Genomic DNA, 14201 nt, shown 5'->3' with positions numbered 1-14201 from the left:
TATGATCCAGCAATCCTACCCCTGGGCACATACCCAGAAGGAACTCTAATGCAAAAAGATACATGCACCCCAATGTTCACAGCAGCACTATATACAAATAGCCAAGACATGGAAGCAACCTAAATGTCCATTGACAGATGACTGGATAAAGAATTTGTGGTATATTTATATAATGGAATACTACTCAGCCATAAAAAAGAATAAAATAATGCCATTTGCAGCAACATGGATGGAGCTAGACATCATCATTCTAAGTGAAGTAAGCCAGAAAGAGAAAGAAAAATACCACATGATATCACTCATATGTAGAATCTAAAAAAAAAGAGAACACCAATGAACTCATCTATAAAACAGAAACAGACTCGCAGACATAGTAAACAATCTTACGGTTACTGGGGAGAGAGAGGTGGGAAGGGATAAATTTGGGAGTTTGAGATTTGCAAATGTTAGGCACTATATATAAAAACAGATTAAAAGAACAAATTTCTTCTGTACAGCACAGGGAACTATATTCAATATCTTGTAATAACCTTTAATGAAAAAGAATATGAAAATGAATATATGTATGTATGACTGGGACATTGTGCTGCACACCAGAAATTGACACATTGTAACTGACTATACTTCAATTTAAAAAATTGTCAAGGTTTTAAATTTTCATTAATAATTTTATTGAAAAAAAAATGGAAAAAATCTATTTCAGCCTTAACATCTTTAGGAGAAAGAGGAGAGATCTAGGAAAGCATGTGAACAATGGGATAGCAAGATGTAACACAAAAAATTGGCAACTTTGCTCCAAGGGGATCAAAAAATACGTCATAACGACCTTTTGTTCTGACAAGTATTTTTGACACCAACTGTGATCAAAGAGTTCCCTGGCTACCACCTCCAGCTGGCAGGGAGCAGAGCCAGCTTTGAGGAAAGATCTCCCTCCAGGAATCTGGAACCACAGGAGGGATCAGAAACAGGTGGGTTAAACTCCTGGGGAGAATCTTAGCTGAGGAACTGGCGGGCCCAGCGTCCTAAGCAGGCTGGTTTCCATGGCAGAGCCAGGTCATGGACTCTTTAGCACTCAGGTTTTATTCGCAAGGCAAATTGTTTAAACAATCAGAGGACCTATTGTCAAGAAAGTCCATCCCCGGCTCATTAGTCTGACAGCAAATAAATCTACCAACACCAACGCACCTGTCCCTGGGTCAAGGGATCAATCCTGACTGATGCCATGGATAATTTGCTACAGATCTTCCCTCCTCTCAAGGCCTCCCTCATTTTGTCGGAATCATTTCCACCTAATTTACTCTTATTCCCCTTCCCCTATTTGCTGTCTGAAGCCATGCAGGGCTTTGAAGGGGAGTCTTAGTCTCAAGGAGAAAGGCTACGGACTAAATTTTAATTTCAGGATCATGAAACTCAAGTTGTGAAGGAAGGACTTTCTGTTCCCCAAAGTTTTAAACTACTTTTGCAAGTGTGATCCAGGACAGGCAGCATTACCATTATTTGGGATTTTGTTATAAATGCAAGTTCCTGGCCCCTGACTGAATCACAGTACATTGCTGGGCCCTACTCCCAATTTGTGTTAACAAGCTCTCCAGCTGATTCTGATGTTTGTGAAATTGTGAGAAGCACTGGGCTACATCCTGTTACTAGACAACTGTGCAGGGAAGTAACTTAGCTACGTTATCAAACTGCTTTCAAAGACCCTCTAAAACTTGAATATTTTAAAACATTTCTCCCAAAAGGTACAAGAATTCTTTTTGTATGGATGAGAAGGGAAATACACAGGTCACACCTGCGTTGGGAAGTCCACCCTGACCCCTGGTGGCCCAGGCTAGCTCAAGGAGCTCCTAGGGCAAACTTTACTGTAAAGGGCCATATTTCTCTGTAGAGAATATAAACCACATAGTTCCTGTCAATACTCAACTGTGCCATTATGGCTCAAAAGCAGCCACAGATGATATACAAACCAGGGGGTACAGATGTGTTCCAATAAAACTTTAATACATGGAGGCAGCAGGCTGGACTTGTTCCAAGGGCCTGAAGTTTGCTAACCCCTGTTCTAGGGAGTAAGGGGTTCTAATCTGATGTGGGAACCCTGGGGTCAGTGTAGATGTGCCCCTGAAAAGACCTTGTTGGGCTGAACCCTTCAGGCCTGCAAGCCTTGTAGTTGCTCAGCTTCAAGTTCAAAGAAAAGAGCCCAGAAACAGCGACAGAGACATCAATGATTTAAAAGATGGGGGATCTTACACATCTGAAGCAAGGCCCTGGAGCAACACCCCACCATGTGTGTGGCAGACAGCGAGCAGGACATAGGAGCAGCCTCCACTACCCAGGGGAGGAGGCTACAATTTATAGGGGGAATTGACACCAGATTGGCCCATCAGTTACCAGGGAAACCAGCAGCTGAGGCAAGAGGCACGTCCCTCACAGCCCCTCAAGTTAACGACCATCACGAGGGCAGATGCTGCCCTTTAATAAACTGGTAGGTGGAGCCGCTCTGGCGTAAGGATTAGAACCATCACTGGCCAGGGCAGGGGGTGAGTGCGTTCATGTGAGCGAGGTGTCAGTGAAGCAGGGGCTGGTCGGCAAGGGGTGTACAAAGAGCAAGAGAACGGCCATCTTAAGTGCTCTGACCTACACTCCACCCCTACACACCCCACACGATCCTACACTCTGCACAACTCATAATCCTGGTCCATCCCTCTTTCGCGATGTCCCTGGGGTCAGGTATGCAGAGGTGCACTGCAACCCAAATACCACAAGTGCAATACAGACAACAAACAGCAGTTTAAAAGTATCAAGAGTGCAAGAGGCGAGCAACCTTTGGAGCCAGGTGCTTATTGGGTCAGTTTTGCACGGAAGTCCAGAGGAGGACGACAATGGCATCTCGCTGCAGACCCAGCCATCAACTCATTCACAATGAGGCCACTGTTGTCGCCCAGTCTGCGAACAGATTCCCTCCGCTCCAACTAAGGATGAAAGGTAAGACGTTTAACAGGCACAATACAGGGAAGACCGTGACCGTTAACGAAGACACAAGCAGAGACAGCATTCTAAGGTAATACCACCCCTGCTGGTGGTTTTTGTCCTGGCCTGCAGTACCGTACCGTCTACCCTCAGTCCCCACAGCCAGTGCCAAATACTGGCAAAGCAGTAAAACAAGACCATAGGGTTAATATAATGGTGTCTTTCTCCAGTAGGGGGCCCGGATTAATTACTTTCATAGTCTTAGGTAGAAGAAAGGTGAGATCTGTAATCCTATTCCCTACGGGCCAGCAAACCCAAACCAGTGGGGACTTACCTGCCAGACCCAGGGCCATTTTATGTGTTCCCCTGGGGGTGGATCCTGTGACAAGGGCAAAACCGAGTTATTGTCCTTACCGATAGTTGGCCATGGTCCTTTGGTGGTCAACAGTTGAACTCAGATGGTGTTGAATAGTGGCCTGTGTTAACATGGCGTAAGCACTGGGACAACTGCTCCTGGCATGTTCGGTTTTAGTTCATAGGGCTTAAGTGAGCCTCCTGATCCACACGTTGGGAGAGCCGCTTTCCCGTCTCAATTGTTGTTCAGCTAGTCCACCCTCTGAATTAGCCTGGCAGCAGTGGGGTCATAGGGTAGGTATAAATGCCAGTGTGTATCATTGTTATTGGCCCATTGCTGAACGTCATGGCCAGTAAAGTGGATTCCTTGGTCTCTATCGATGTCCACGGGGGCCCTATATGTCACCCACAGCTGTTCCAGACCCTGAATAGTGGTTTTTTGCATTGCCTTTTGCAGTGCCTTCCACCTGTTACAATGTATCATAGCCTGCCTATAGCTGCCTTTCCATCACACTATATTGCTGCTCTGCCCACTTCTGTAGCTGGGAACAGAAGCCCAAGGGTACTCTTATTTTGCTATTGCCACAGGTCCCAACCAAACCCTTCTGGGTAAATGGCTATGTCCAGTTCACAAGTCTGTCCTAAGTTAGTATCCCTAAAGCCTGTGTCTGTAATTGTTTAGGGGTGGTGGGTCGGGGGCACGTAGGTAATCTAGGTCCTTGCGTTTAGTCTGTATTCACCAGCCATCCCTGTGATGTCAGATGAGACACGAACATGGGGCTGTACTTTAGACTCTGAGTTAACAAGATATCACCAATATAATGGAAGAGAAAAACATCTTTTATGGTAGTCAGCTGCCACAGGGCTCCACATGCTGGCGGACAGCCACCTTGGGATCCCACCAACTTTCTGTTCCCTAGCCTTATGTCCCGACATCCAGTGCTCAAGGAGCTTCCTCGGCCCCGTGACTGGCTTGTCAATTGTTGGGCTGCACCCTGCAGGCCTGCGAGCCTTGTAGTTGCCCAGCCACGAGAGAAAAGAGCACGGAGACAGCAACAGAGACAACAGCTTACCAGACAGGGGATCTTACACGTCTGAAGCAAGGTCTTGGAGCAAAACACCATCTGGTGCAAGAGAGCAAAACATGGCAGCTACCTGGGGGGGTGGGGGGGAGCTACTATTTATAGGGGGAATTGGCATCAGGTTGGCTCATCAGTTACCAGGGAAACCAGCCTCACAGCACCTCAGGTTAATGACCATCACGAGGGCAGATGTTTCGTTTTAATAAACTAGCAGGTGGAGCCGATCTGGCCTAATGGGCCGAGGGCGGAGGGATGAGAACGTTCATGTGAGTAGCGCGTAGGTGAACCCATAACTGGTCGAGCAGGGGTGTACAAAGAGCAAGAGAACAGCCTTCTTGAGTGGCCCGACCACACAGACCCCCAAACGAACAATCTGAGGTGCCTCTGTAAGCCAGAAACCTCCCCAACCGGCTTCCAAGGGGTAGGATCAGGTGTACTGAAGCGTACTTCCTGCATTCTCTCCCCTCAGTGAAGCCTGACCCAGGGAGTGGAGACTGAAGGCAGAAAGCTCCGTGACCCGGAAGCCTGGGCTGAACCCACCAGGCAAAAGAACTGGGTTGAGCTCAGCAGTAGCAAGTCTGTCACACTGACATTCTTCCTCTGGAGACATTAGTCAGTGCTCACTTCTAAGGCTTTGAAAGTTGTAAGGCTTCTGTGTTAAGATTTTACCAATAATCAAAACTTTCAAGTTACAACAAAAGAAGTATATACTCTGTTTCAAGAACTATTTCATCACTACACCAAAAAAATAAAAAGTAAACATTTTAAAACAGACATATCTAATTAGTGCAAGGGACTTAACAAGACTGATTTTCCCTAAGCATTTTATATTGAATCTAATGCATGTTGCATCCTTTCCAAATACATTTCTTGCCTAACAAAAATGGAGGGGTAGCCCTATCAAGACTTGTAATTCTGATGTCCATTGTTTTGTTTTCTTGTGATGTGATCCTTGCCCAGTTCACTTATTAGCACTCATAATCCACTTCTTTGATTTTACCAAAAACAACAAAGTTAAAACTTGTACACACATACTTGTGTGCCTTTAAAGTCCTGTAATATGACAGAATTAACATTCAAAATGTTTTATGAATCAAAAAAATGAAGTCTTGCTTCAGTCAGTGTATCCGCAGTTCTTGGCCTCTCACTGGGAAGCTGTAAGATGTCCCTGAATAAGATCCTGAACACGGGACAAAATAATCTCATTAGAACTGTTGCAATTTTCTGAACCATATGGTGGGTCGATAGTCAAGACCCCAGCCACACAGAGAGTCTTTTGTGAATCCCCCTGTTCAGTGATGGGGATATGGTTCTTCTCCAGCCATTTCTTTAGGCTGTTCTTTCTCTTTTCCAGATCCTCAGGGCTGTATGCCTTGCAGTCTCCACACATGAACAAATTCATCAGCTTCTCTCTCACGGTATGGTCCCCTTCATTCACAATGTCAACAGTCTGCACAGCATGTCCCATAATCCCGGTCACAGACATACTGCCATCTTCAAGGATGTTCACGAGGACAACACTTTGGAGGAAAAGTAAGTTCAGAGCATAGTGCAAAAGAAAAACCTAAAGGCCCATAAAACTATGGAAGAAGCAATAAAATGAGAGGCGGCATCAACCCCCAACAGATCACTAGACTAATAGGGAATGCTCTTCCTCATTTTAAATTAATCCTCTCACCACCAAATGTTTTCACTTCTTTCATACAAATTCTCTGAGGGCCCTAAACATCTAAACCTTTTGTCCAGCCTAAAGCTAATCATTGTAGGATGCAGTTAAAGCATTACTTAGAGAGTTATAAATGCTTTAAATGTGTATTAGGAAATGAGACAGGGTACAGATTTAACTTTTAGAGTTAAAAAAAAAACAGCTGAGTAACTCCCCTTCAGAGCAGACCAAAGAAAATAACAAAGCACAAAATTAATGAAACAGAAAACAAGAGTCAATCAGGGGATCATCAGGCCAAAAGCCAGCTCTTTGAAAAAGACATAAAATTCACAAAACTTAGGCAGGAGTAATAAGAGAAAGAAGGCACATACAAATAATATGAGGAATAAGGCAGCAAAAATTAACTTTTAAAATATTAAGGACAAACTTACGCCAAAAATGTTGAAACTTACAATAGAAAATAGTCTTATAATCTTTAATAAAAACTGAATAACCAGTTTCAAATCTTCCCAAGGAGGGGGGAAAAAGACCCAGATAATTTTACCAGGAAGTTCTGTAACATTTTCAAGGATCACACATTTCTAATCCAACCAAATTCTCCTAGAGACTATAAAAGGGAGGCTATGCCTTTACTTATTTAATGAGGCTAATACAACCTCGATACTAAAAGCAGAAAAGGACAATATTAAAAAATAAAACTATAAGCTAATCTCACTCATGAATACAAATGCAAAAATCCTTAACTAAAATACAACATCATATGATATATAATATGTGATGCAATGTGATGAGAACCTCATTTCTGTGGTACTTTTCCCTAAAACCTATAAACTCAGTCTATTTATGAGACAACATCACACAAACCCAAATTGAGAGACATATAAAATACCTCACCAGTACTCCTGCAAAGTGTCAGTGTCATGAAAAACAAGCAAAGACTGAAAAACTGTAACAGATCAGAGGAGACTAAGGAGACATGACTATTAAATGTAATGTGTGATCTTGGATTGGCTCCTAGAACAGAAGAATGGCACTAGTGGGAAAACTGATAAAATCCAAATGACTGTAATTTAGTTAATATAAATGTTTAGTTTTGACACATGTTCGATGGTTGTGTAAGCTGAGGGACATTAGGGGAAGCTGGGTATATAGGTGGTCTCTGTACCTTCTTTGCAATTTTTCTGTAAATCTAAAATCATTTCAAAATAAAGTGTGTGTGTGCGTGTATCACCACCTTTAGTCTTGCAAAAAATAAATCTAATCCTAATCAAACTTCTAGATATGAATACTAGTATATAAGAAGTAGAGGGTAAAAGGACATGTTAAGGTGTACCATGACAATGCAATGAGCTAAATTCAGAGTGTGTTCGATTCTATAAGACAAATGACTTTGTTTCTTCAACAAATAGATGACATGGAAAATCAGAGAGGAAGTGCAGAGATATATTAAAATTCCTAAGAGACATATCAGCCAAATTGATAAAAAAGAATATAGAACGATACCTTTAAAGATATAAAAAGATATTTTGGATACAATCAGGAAAATCTGAACTCAGGCTAGGAATCAGCTAATGTTAAAGTTATTATTACATTTGTTACCTGTTATAATGGTATGGTTACATTTATTAGAGGTTACTTATCTGCTAGAGATATATTAAAGGATTTATGAACAATATTATGTCTGTAATTGGCTTTAATGTATTTGAAAGGGGAATAAGATTAGTGTTTATTATACTCTTCTATTCACATTTGTGTATTTTTGAAATTTTGCAGTAAAAATGTAAAAAAAGAAGCGTCCCATTTCTACGAACTTGGCTGGTCTGACAAATCTATAGTTAGAACAGCACTTAGATTCAAAGGAAATTAAATTCTTATGTGGGAATAATTAGCCGTTCATTTATCTGCTTTCTTAGTATGGATGTAACACATAGACAGTACAAAGGGGTGACTTCTAGGAAGCAGAACACATACTCACTTCGCAGAGACTGGGTCTGTGGTTAAAACCCATCCTTTATACTCCTTGTCACTGGCTGTCACTCTGACTTCTTTATAAGTGTACTCTTGCCATTCTAAGGGGCCTTTCTTCATCCATTCATTCATGGCTGCCACCTGGCTAGATAGAAAACAACCACCAATTCGGATTAATACATACGTTCCACACAAGCAAATGTTTTATCCCTAATCTCCACCCTAGAGGTAGAGAACACCTGAGATTTCCCTCAAGTTCCGAATCACGAAAACAGTTAAAACTTACTATTCAATCTTAAAGCCAAAAGGACACCGAGTCGCCGCGGGGCCCAGTCTGCGGTAACTCATCTGGTACACTTTTATTCCATCCCAATCCCATCCCAGATCGCCTTCACGACGGCTTCGATCTCCGGCTTACAGATTTAACTCTGCTCTCCTTCGATCAAAGGAACTCAAGCCACACCACTATTAGCCAAAACTGAAAAAGAAAACTCCTCTGATATCCACCCACTCCGTCTCTGGCTCTGTGTCTCCGCTAGACACTCCCGGGAGAGGCCCCTGGATCTGCAACAATGTCCTCTTAAAATTGGTTCGGAGGATACATAAACGAAGGCGCAGCAGCTAACGCTCTAGAGCTGATTCCCTGGCCTAATCCGCAGCCGCTGGATATTTAGGGTTGTACTCAAACCAAGTGATACTTTACGTCTAATCCTGACAAACGAGAAAAGTACCAGTTAAAGAGCCTAGCAGCGCCGGGCACTCAGCAACCACGCCGGGAGGAAGGAGCCTCTCGAGCCGAGCGCGCCGGGCTCCAGCATGCTTCGCGCCGTGTCGTCACTTCCTTCCCCCAGACGTCTCCGTTTTGTAGTCCCCGGCCGTGGTCACACCTAGAGGTCTGGGAGTCGCGGGGCGCGGAGTAACACAAGCAGGGTGCAGGATGCAGGGTGCGGGTTGCCGCTGAGACTGTTGTAGTAAAAATAATCTTCCTTGTTCGCTTGCCCCGCTCCCGCCTCCACTGCCACAGTGGACATTGTTTAATGCTAGAGGAAAGGCTAGTACCAGCTCCTCTTTGGATGTAGAAATGGAATTCCACTTTTGCCATGGATTCAAAACACATGATTCCCCAGGTAAATGCTAAAGCTCTAGGAGTGTGAGGTGATGGCTCCTTGGAGAAGAACACGGAGCCAACATATTTCTTATTTGGCCTATGTAACGCAATTAAGATGCCTGCTCCTTTGGGATGCTCCCTTGTTACAGTGCAGAAACTGGAAAGAAAAGCGCGGGGTTGGGTTGAATAAACGTCCCCATCCCCAAGTGAAAAAGTGCAAAAGATTTGCTTCCACCACAGATTTCTGGTCAGGTGCTTAGTTGGCTTCTGGCATGGAACAGAATTTTTCCCAGACTGTGATCCTGAACAATGGTACAAGGTGGTAAATGTTGAGTTCCTGCAAATGTGAGCAACCAAGGGAAATTTACAAAAACTGAGAGGACTATCAAACCGCGATGTAGAAAATACGGGTGGTAAAATTAGCTTTTCCCTTACTACTTGGGATTTGAGTTCCATATAATCTTTGAATAATATTACTTCTTAATGTCATCATTTCAAATAATCCTTCCCCAAACCTTCACTCATTGAATGATTGGTTGATTTATTAATGTGGCTTTTGTAGATTAAATTAGATTTTGACTGTTAAGTTCTGTAAATCTACAAAAAACTAATATAACCAAAGTATTATTATAGTGTGAAGGAAAATATTTGACCTCACAAAAATTCAGTCTAAAAGAGCTACAGGCAATCTGTGACAACTGGTCATTTGCATTTTAAGCCTTCTATCTATAGGGCAGGATGAAAGATTTTGGCCTTCGTTTTATATATATATATAATTCTACCGGTAGAAGCTAGCATAAAGCTTGTTAACCCTTTTAAAGCGATGAGTGAGACAGAGCCATTTCCCTCTCTTCTTTCCCCTATCCCTCTAGTCTCCTAACTAAACTAAAGGCTCATTTCCAATACCTGCTGATAAAAATCACTGACTTGTAACAGACTGAGCCCAGTTCATTACCATACACAAGTTCACAGAAAGGCCCTCTCCTGTAGCCTGTCCTCACTGAGTTTAACTGGTGTGGCACTTCCTTACCCTGGTCAACTCCTACCCTTGGTCCTGCTGGTGCCTCCTTCATACTCACTTGGTGTCCCTTTTCTCACCAACTGAAAAGTAGAGAGAACTAAACAAATGTAAGGCATGAAAGTTTAGAGTACTGCTCCTGTGTTGTTTCTTCTCAAATATGCCCAGGTAATAACTTCTCAAATATGCCCAGTACCTTTTATTTCCACTGAGTTCCTCTTACTCGATGAAGTAATCAATCTAAGTGGTAGGAATATACATGTTTTACATAGTTTATTTTTATTTGAAAAAAGAAGTGGAGTTAACTATTTTTATTTTTCCCTGGAATTGCTTTGGAACAAAATTCAGTACTGAGTTCCAACTCAGTAGTCCAGACAGGAAATAATAAACTCCTAGCCTGAGTTGATAGCAACGAAAATGAAAAAGAGAAAAAAACTTAGATTCAACAAATATTTCAAAGGAGAAATCAAAGGATTTAGTGATTGATTGTATTGGGGTAAGGGCATGTTGAGAAGAACGTTGACCCTAAGCCTCTAACAGAAATTCTCTTTGTCCTTTTATTCATTCATAACCCCTTCTTCCTCTTCATTTTTCCAGTATCTCAGGCCTGCAAATAGTTATCTACCAAATTAGTTAAGGAAATTTCATCATTAAATAAAAAATGCTTCAATAGAACTTTGTGCTTATGGCACAGGAAGGCAACAGTGAGGTACCTCCTCCAAGCTCTTATAAACCAACCCTCAACATTAAATGAGTGTGATCTGATTCATTTGCACAAAGAGACCATCTATAATCTGAGTAACCAAAGAATGTGGGAACAACCCATGCTCCAAACTAAGTGACCTGGTTGCACCCTCTGGAAGCAGGACTGGAATGGGACTATATTTTAGTAAATGGAACAATTATATTGTATCCTACTTGGACACTCAGTAATCCAGGGTTGGCAGAAGGCAAAGGAAAAAGGCCAGCAAGCAAAAGGTTGGGAGGTATTTATCAAAGACCCTGAATCTGGAAGGCAGGGACTTTCCAGAGATATATGCATATTGTGGGGAATGGATGATTCATGAAGTCTCACCCTGGCTGGCCTGGAATAGATATTCCTACAACTACCTGCCTCCTTATATTCTGCCTTGTGACTCTTCTACTGGTTTTCTAGGTGCACTGTTTATCAGGAGACAGTTCTTGAGACAGAAACATGAGCAGTGTCTAGTCAACAGAAAGGAACAGACCAGAAGCTAGGGTCAAAATGTCACATCAGGACATGCAGATAGGTTTAACATCTGCACAGTGTTAAATTTTGTTTTTTAATTCGAAAGCCTTTAGGTAAGTTTCCTCTCTCTTCACAATTAGTTTTGGCCACTTTTATTGTTTTACGCTTGGCCCCTTCATGTTTACGTGATCTGCCTGATCCCTACAGGAAACTGAGTTTTTGACTCTGGATTAGTCTCTACTATAAATGAGTAAATTAGTAAATTATCCCTTAATCTCTTGTGAGTTTGGTGAGAATCAGCCTCAATATGTCTAGTCAACTCTTGGGCCAAGTAAAGGCCAGAACTTGGGCTGTGGGGAGCAACTTCAAGGAAATGCCAGTTGCAAGATCTCCTGTTAGATCTCCATAGTCTTCTCCAGGTGATTCCATGATCTCATTGTCACTTTGCCCTTTTCAACTGCAGCCCTCTGATACCATTTCGTAGCATATTGTTATTTAATTTGTGTTGTGGCAGTTACTGCAGGTTGGCTCATTTAACAATCCTTTCCCACAACCTTCTAATGAGGCTTGAGAGCTAAAACTCAATCTTCAGCTTCCCTTGCTGGGAGAAGTGACCATATGAAGACTTCTGGCCAACGAGATATATGGAAGTCCCTAAGAAGGCTGCGCCTTCCAAAATAAAGAGGCAGAAGAAGGAGAAAGCCTTTTTTGTCCTTTAACCATTCCTCCACCAGCCTGCCTCAGGGTGAAACACACTCTTTCCACCGTGAGGAGACATGCGCAAGAAAGTCTACATGCCAAACAGAAAAATAAAAGAAAGGAAAAGAGCCACCGCAGACCTGAACTACCTGCCTTTGGGTTTCTTTTGTTTGGAACAAATAAACTCCTGTCTCTTTAAGCAATTGTTTTAAGTGTTTCCACCACCAACAAAATCATTTTCTAATTTATCTCCCTAATAAAGTCCTCAGGAGAGAGACCATGCTTTACTTTTATACTCTCAGTACCTGGTTCAATGCCTGCATATAGTAGGCACTCAATATATGTTTGTTTAACCAATTAATACATTTTCTATTCATTAGGAAAAGCTGGGACAAAACACAAAACTGTAACTTAAGCGGAGAGTTACTTATTTCATAAATGACCAAGATAATCTAAGAACAAGCAAAGAAAAAGCAAATTGACAGGTCAAATTTTAGGCTGGCAAAGCAGGTAACAAAGGGAACTTTGCTTTTTCTAAGGAAGTAATTTAAACCCTCTGCACTGAAGATTATATATGTTACTATCCTTACTAGTAGTAGTAATAATAATAAATGCATATTAAGTCAATCTTAATAGAGAAAAACCATAAGATAGGAACTATTATTATCCTTATTTTACAGCTAAGGAAACTAAGGCACAGAAGCTCAAGGCCCCACAGCTAGTAAGTGACAGAGCTAGGATGCAAATGCAGGCAAGTGGATCAAAGCCTGCCCTCTTATCCACTATACCGTCCTAATTAAGTAATGGGGAATAACTCGAGCATAATTGTTCCCCTAAAAGCCTATTTTTAATTAATGAGGAACATGTTTTTCAAAGTAAGCGTTTCTAAATCTGAAATACCAGCTCGTCACTGTGCTCACTATTTTCCAGTTGGTTGTTTGGACACCCAAAGCATTAGGATAATGTGTTTTGCCCATGTGTTTTAGGAAGCCACTCTCCCAGCAACTTCTGTCTCCAAGGGTGACTGCAAGGAGGATGTAATGGTCGTAGCCAGATGTAATGGTCTGGAAATCAGGGACTGATTTTATCCCTAAAGCAGGTAGAATACAGAGCCCCATTCCTACGGCTGCTGTTTACTCAGATTAGTCCATTAACAATGGCAACAAGAGAGGTGCAAGTGGTTTAATTAAGTTGAAGAGCAGATCTTAATAGAAATTTTACCTTAGGGAGGACAGCTAAAGGGAGGGCTTTGCGGTAACTAAACTCTCCCTCCAACAACCTAGTCTTTTTCTTCTACCCAGTGAATCTATCCTCTTGTCCTCCTCCAATTTCTTCAAAAGGTTTACGTGTGCGAAAGGGAGGCCTCTTTCTTCTCTATCCTGTGGCAAGTTATGGACCCGTATTTGAGCCTCTTAATGAAAAAGGGTAAAATAAACCATTGATCACACAGGGGAAAATACCTTCTCTGGTATAAAAAGTATTGTGTATGAGGAAAAACCAATCAGAGTCTATGCTATTTGGGGCATCATTGTTTTGAAATGGAAGACCTTAAAGCCTTTTTTCTTTCTCTAACAATTAAATAAAAACATTTACAGGGTTCTGGTATTCCTAGTATAGCTACTTTCCCTATTTTATTTGTGAGCTCTATACATGATCTAGTGAGACGTTAAAAAATATTTTGAGTTTTTAAAAATGTTGTCTAACATGATTGATAAATTCATAACATAGAAGAGAGATACTACGTGTTATAATGGACATCATTTGCCTTTTCTTTTTCAAGAATGTGCATCACTCCATTTGCCAGTCTAAGACGTTCCATTTTATAGGTATAGAGAAGGAAAGAGGGAAATGTAATGGCCAGTTCCTTTCTTCTTTGTTACTGGTCAGATTCTTAGCAGTTGCCTCTTCTTGGATTTCATCCACAAAGAAATTATTTTTCTACCTTTTAATTACCTTGCTGATTGTAGATACTTCACTCATAATAAACAAAACCATACTTTGTGTCTAAATCAGTTTTCTTTAGGTATTTGTTCAAGGGCTATGTGAGTCCTAAACTGTAATCGGGCTTCCATGGAATAGTCTTTGTAGTTTTTTACGTTTTCTAGGTTTTTTATTGCACTGGCATAATCTCC

The 14201-nt window shown here is 41.7% G+C and overlaps 1 protein-coding gene across 4 annotated transcripts; it reads right to left on the bottom strand.

Annotated features, from left to right (window-relative positions):
- Positions 1-5033: 5033 nt before the first annotated feature.
- GEMIN6 (gem nuclear organelle associated protein 6) lies at positions 5034-8862 on the bottom strand. Of its 4 annotated transcripts, none has more exons than XM_006181051.3 (3): positions 8766-8862; positions 8042-8179; positions 5034-5920 (listed from the first exon to the last, which is right to left on the bottom strand). In XM_006181051.3, the coding sequence occupies exons 2-3, from the start codon at positions 8164-8166 to the stop codon at positions 5545-5547; spliced, it is 501 nt and encodes a 166-aa protein (XP_006181113.1). In that variant the 5' UTR covers positions 8167-8179; positions 8766-8862; the 3' UTR covers positions 5034-5544. The 4 variants fall into 4 exon arrangements, with proteins under 4 accessions (XP_006181113.1, XP_032353266.1, XP_032353267.1 ...); XM_032497375.1 differs by having other exon boundaries at positions 8042-8175; positions 8766-8841; XM_032497376.1 differs by lacking the exon at positions 8766-8862 and adding an exon at positions 8542-8749.
- Between the last annotated feature and the right edge of the window lie 5339 nt (positions 8863-14201).

Source organism: Camelus ferus, chromosome 15 (assembly GCF_009834535.1).
Source record: "Camelus ferus isolate YT-003-E chromosome 15, BCGSAC_Cfer_1.0, whole genome shotgun sequence".
In the NCBI taxonomy this organism is placed as follows: domain Eukaryota; kingdom Metazoa; phylum Chordata; class Mammalia; order Artiodactyla; family Camelidae; genus Camelus; species Camelus ferus.
Note: the sequence above shows the minus strand (reverse complement) of the source record. Positions and strands in the feature narration are given on the sequence as shown.

Bases quoted from the DNA above. Each gene is read 5' to 3' on its own strand.
- GEMIN6 (XM_032497374.1), bottom strand. From the start codon at position 8,382: ATGAGTTACCGCAGACTGGGCCCCGCGGCGACTCGGTGTCCTTTTGGC. The intron at 8,180-8,320 runs GTAAGTTTTAAC...TTTTCTATCTAG, and splicing joins TTTGGCTTTAAGATTGAATA to CCAGGTGGCAGCCATGAATG. The intron at 5,921-8,041 runs GTGAGTATGTGT...TTTCCTCCAAAG, and splicing joins ACAGACCCAGTCTCTGCGAA to TGTTGTCCTCGTGAACATCC.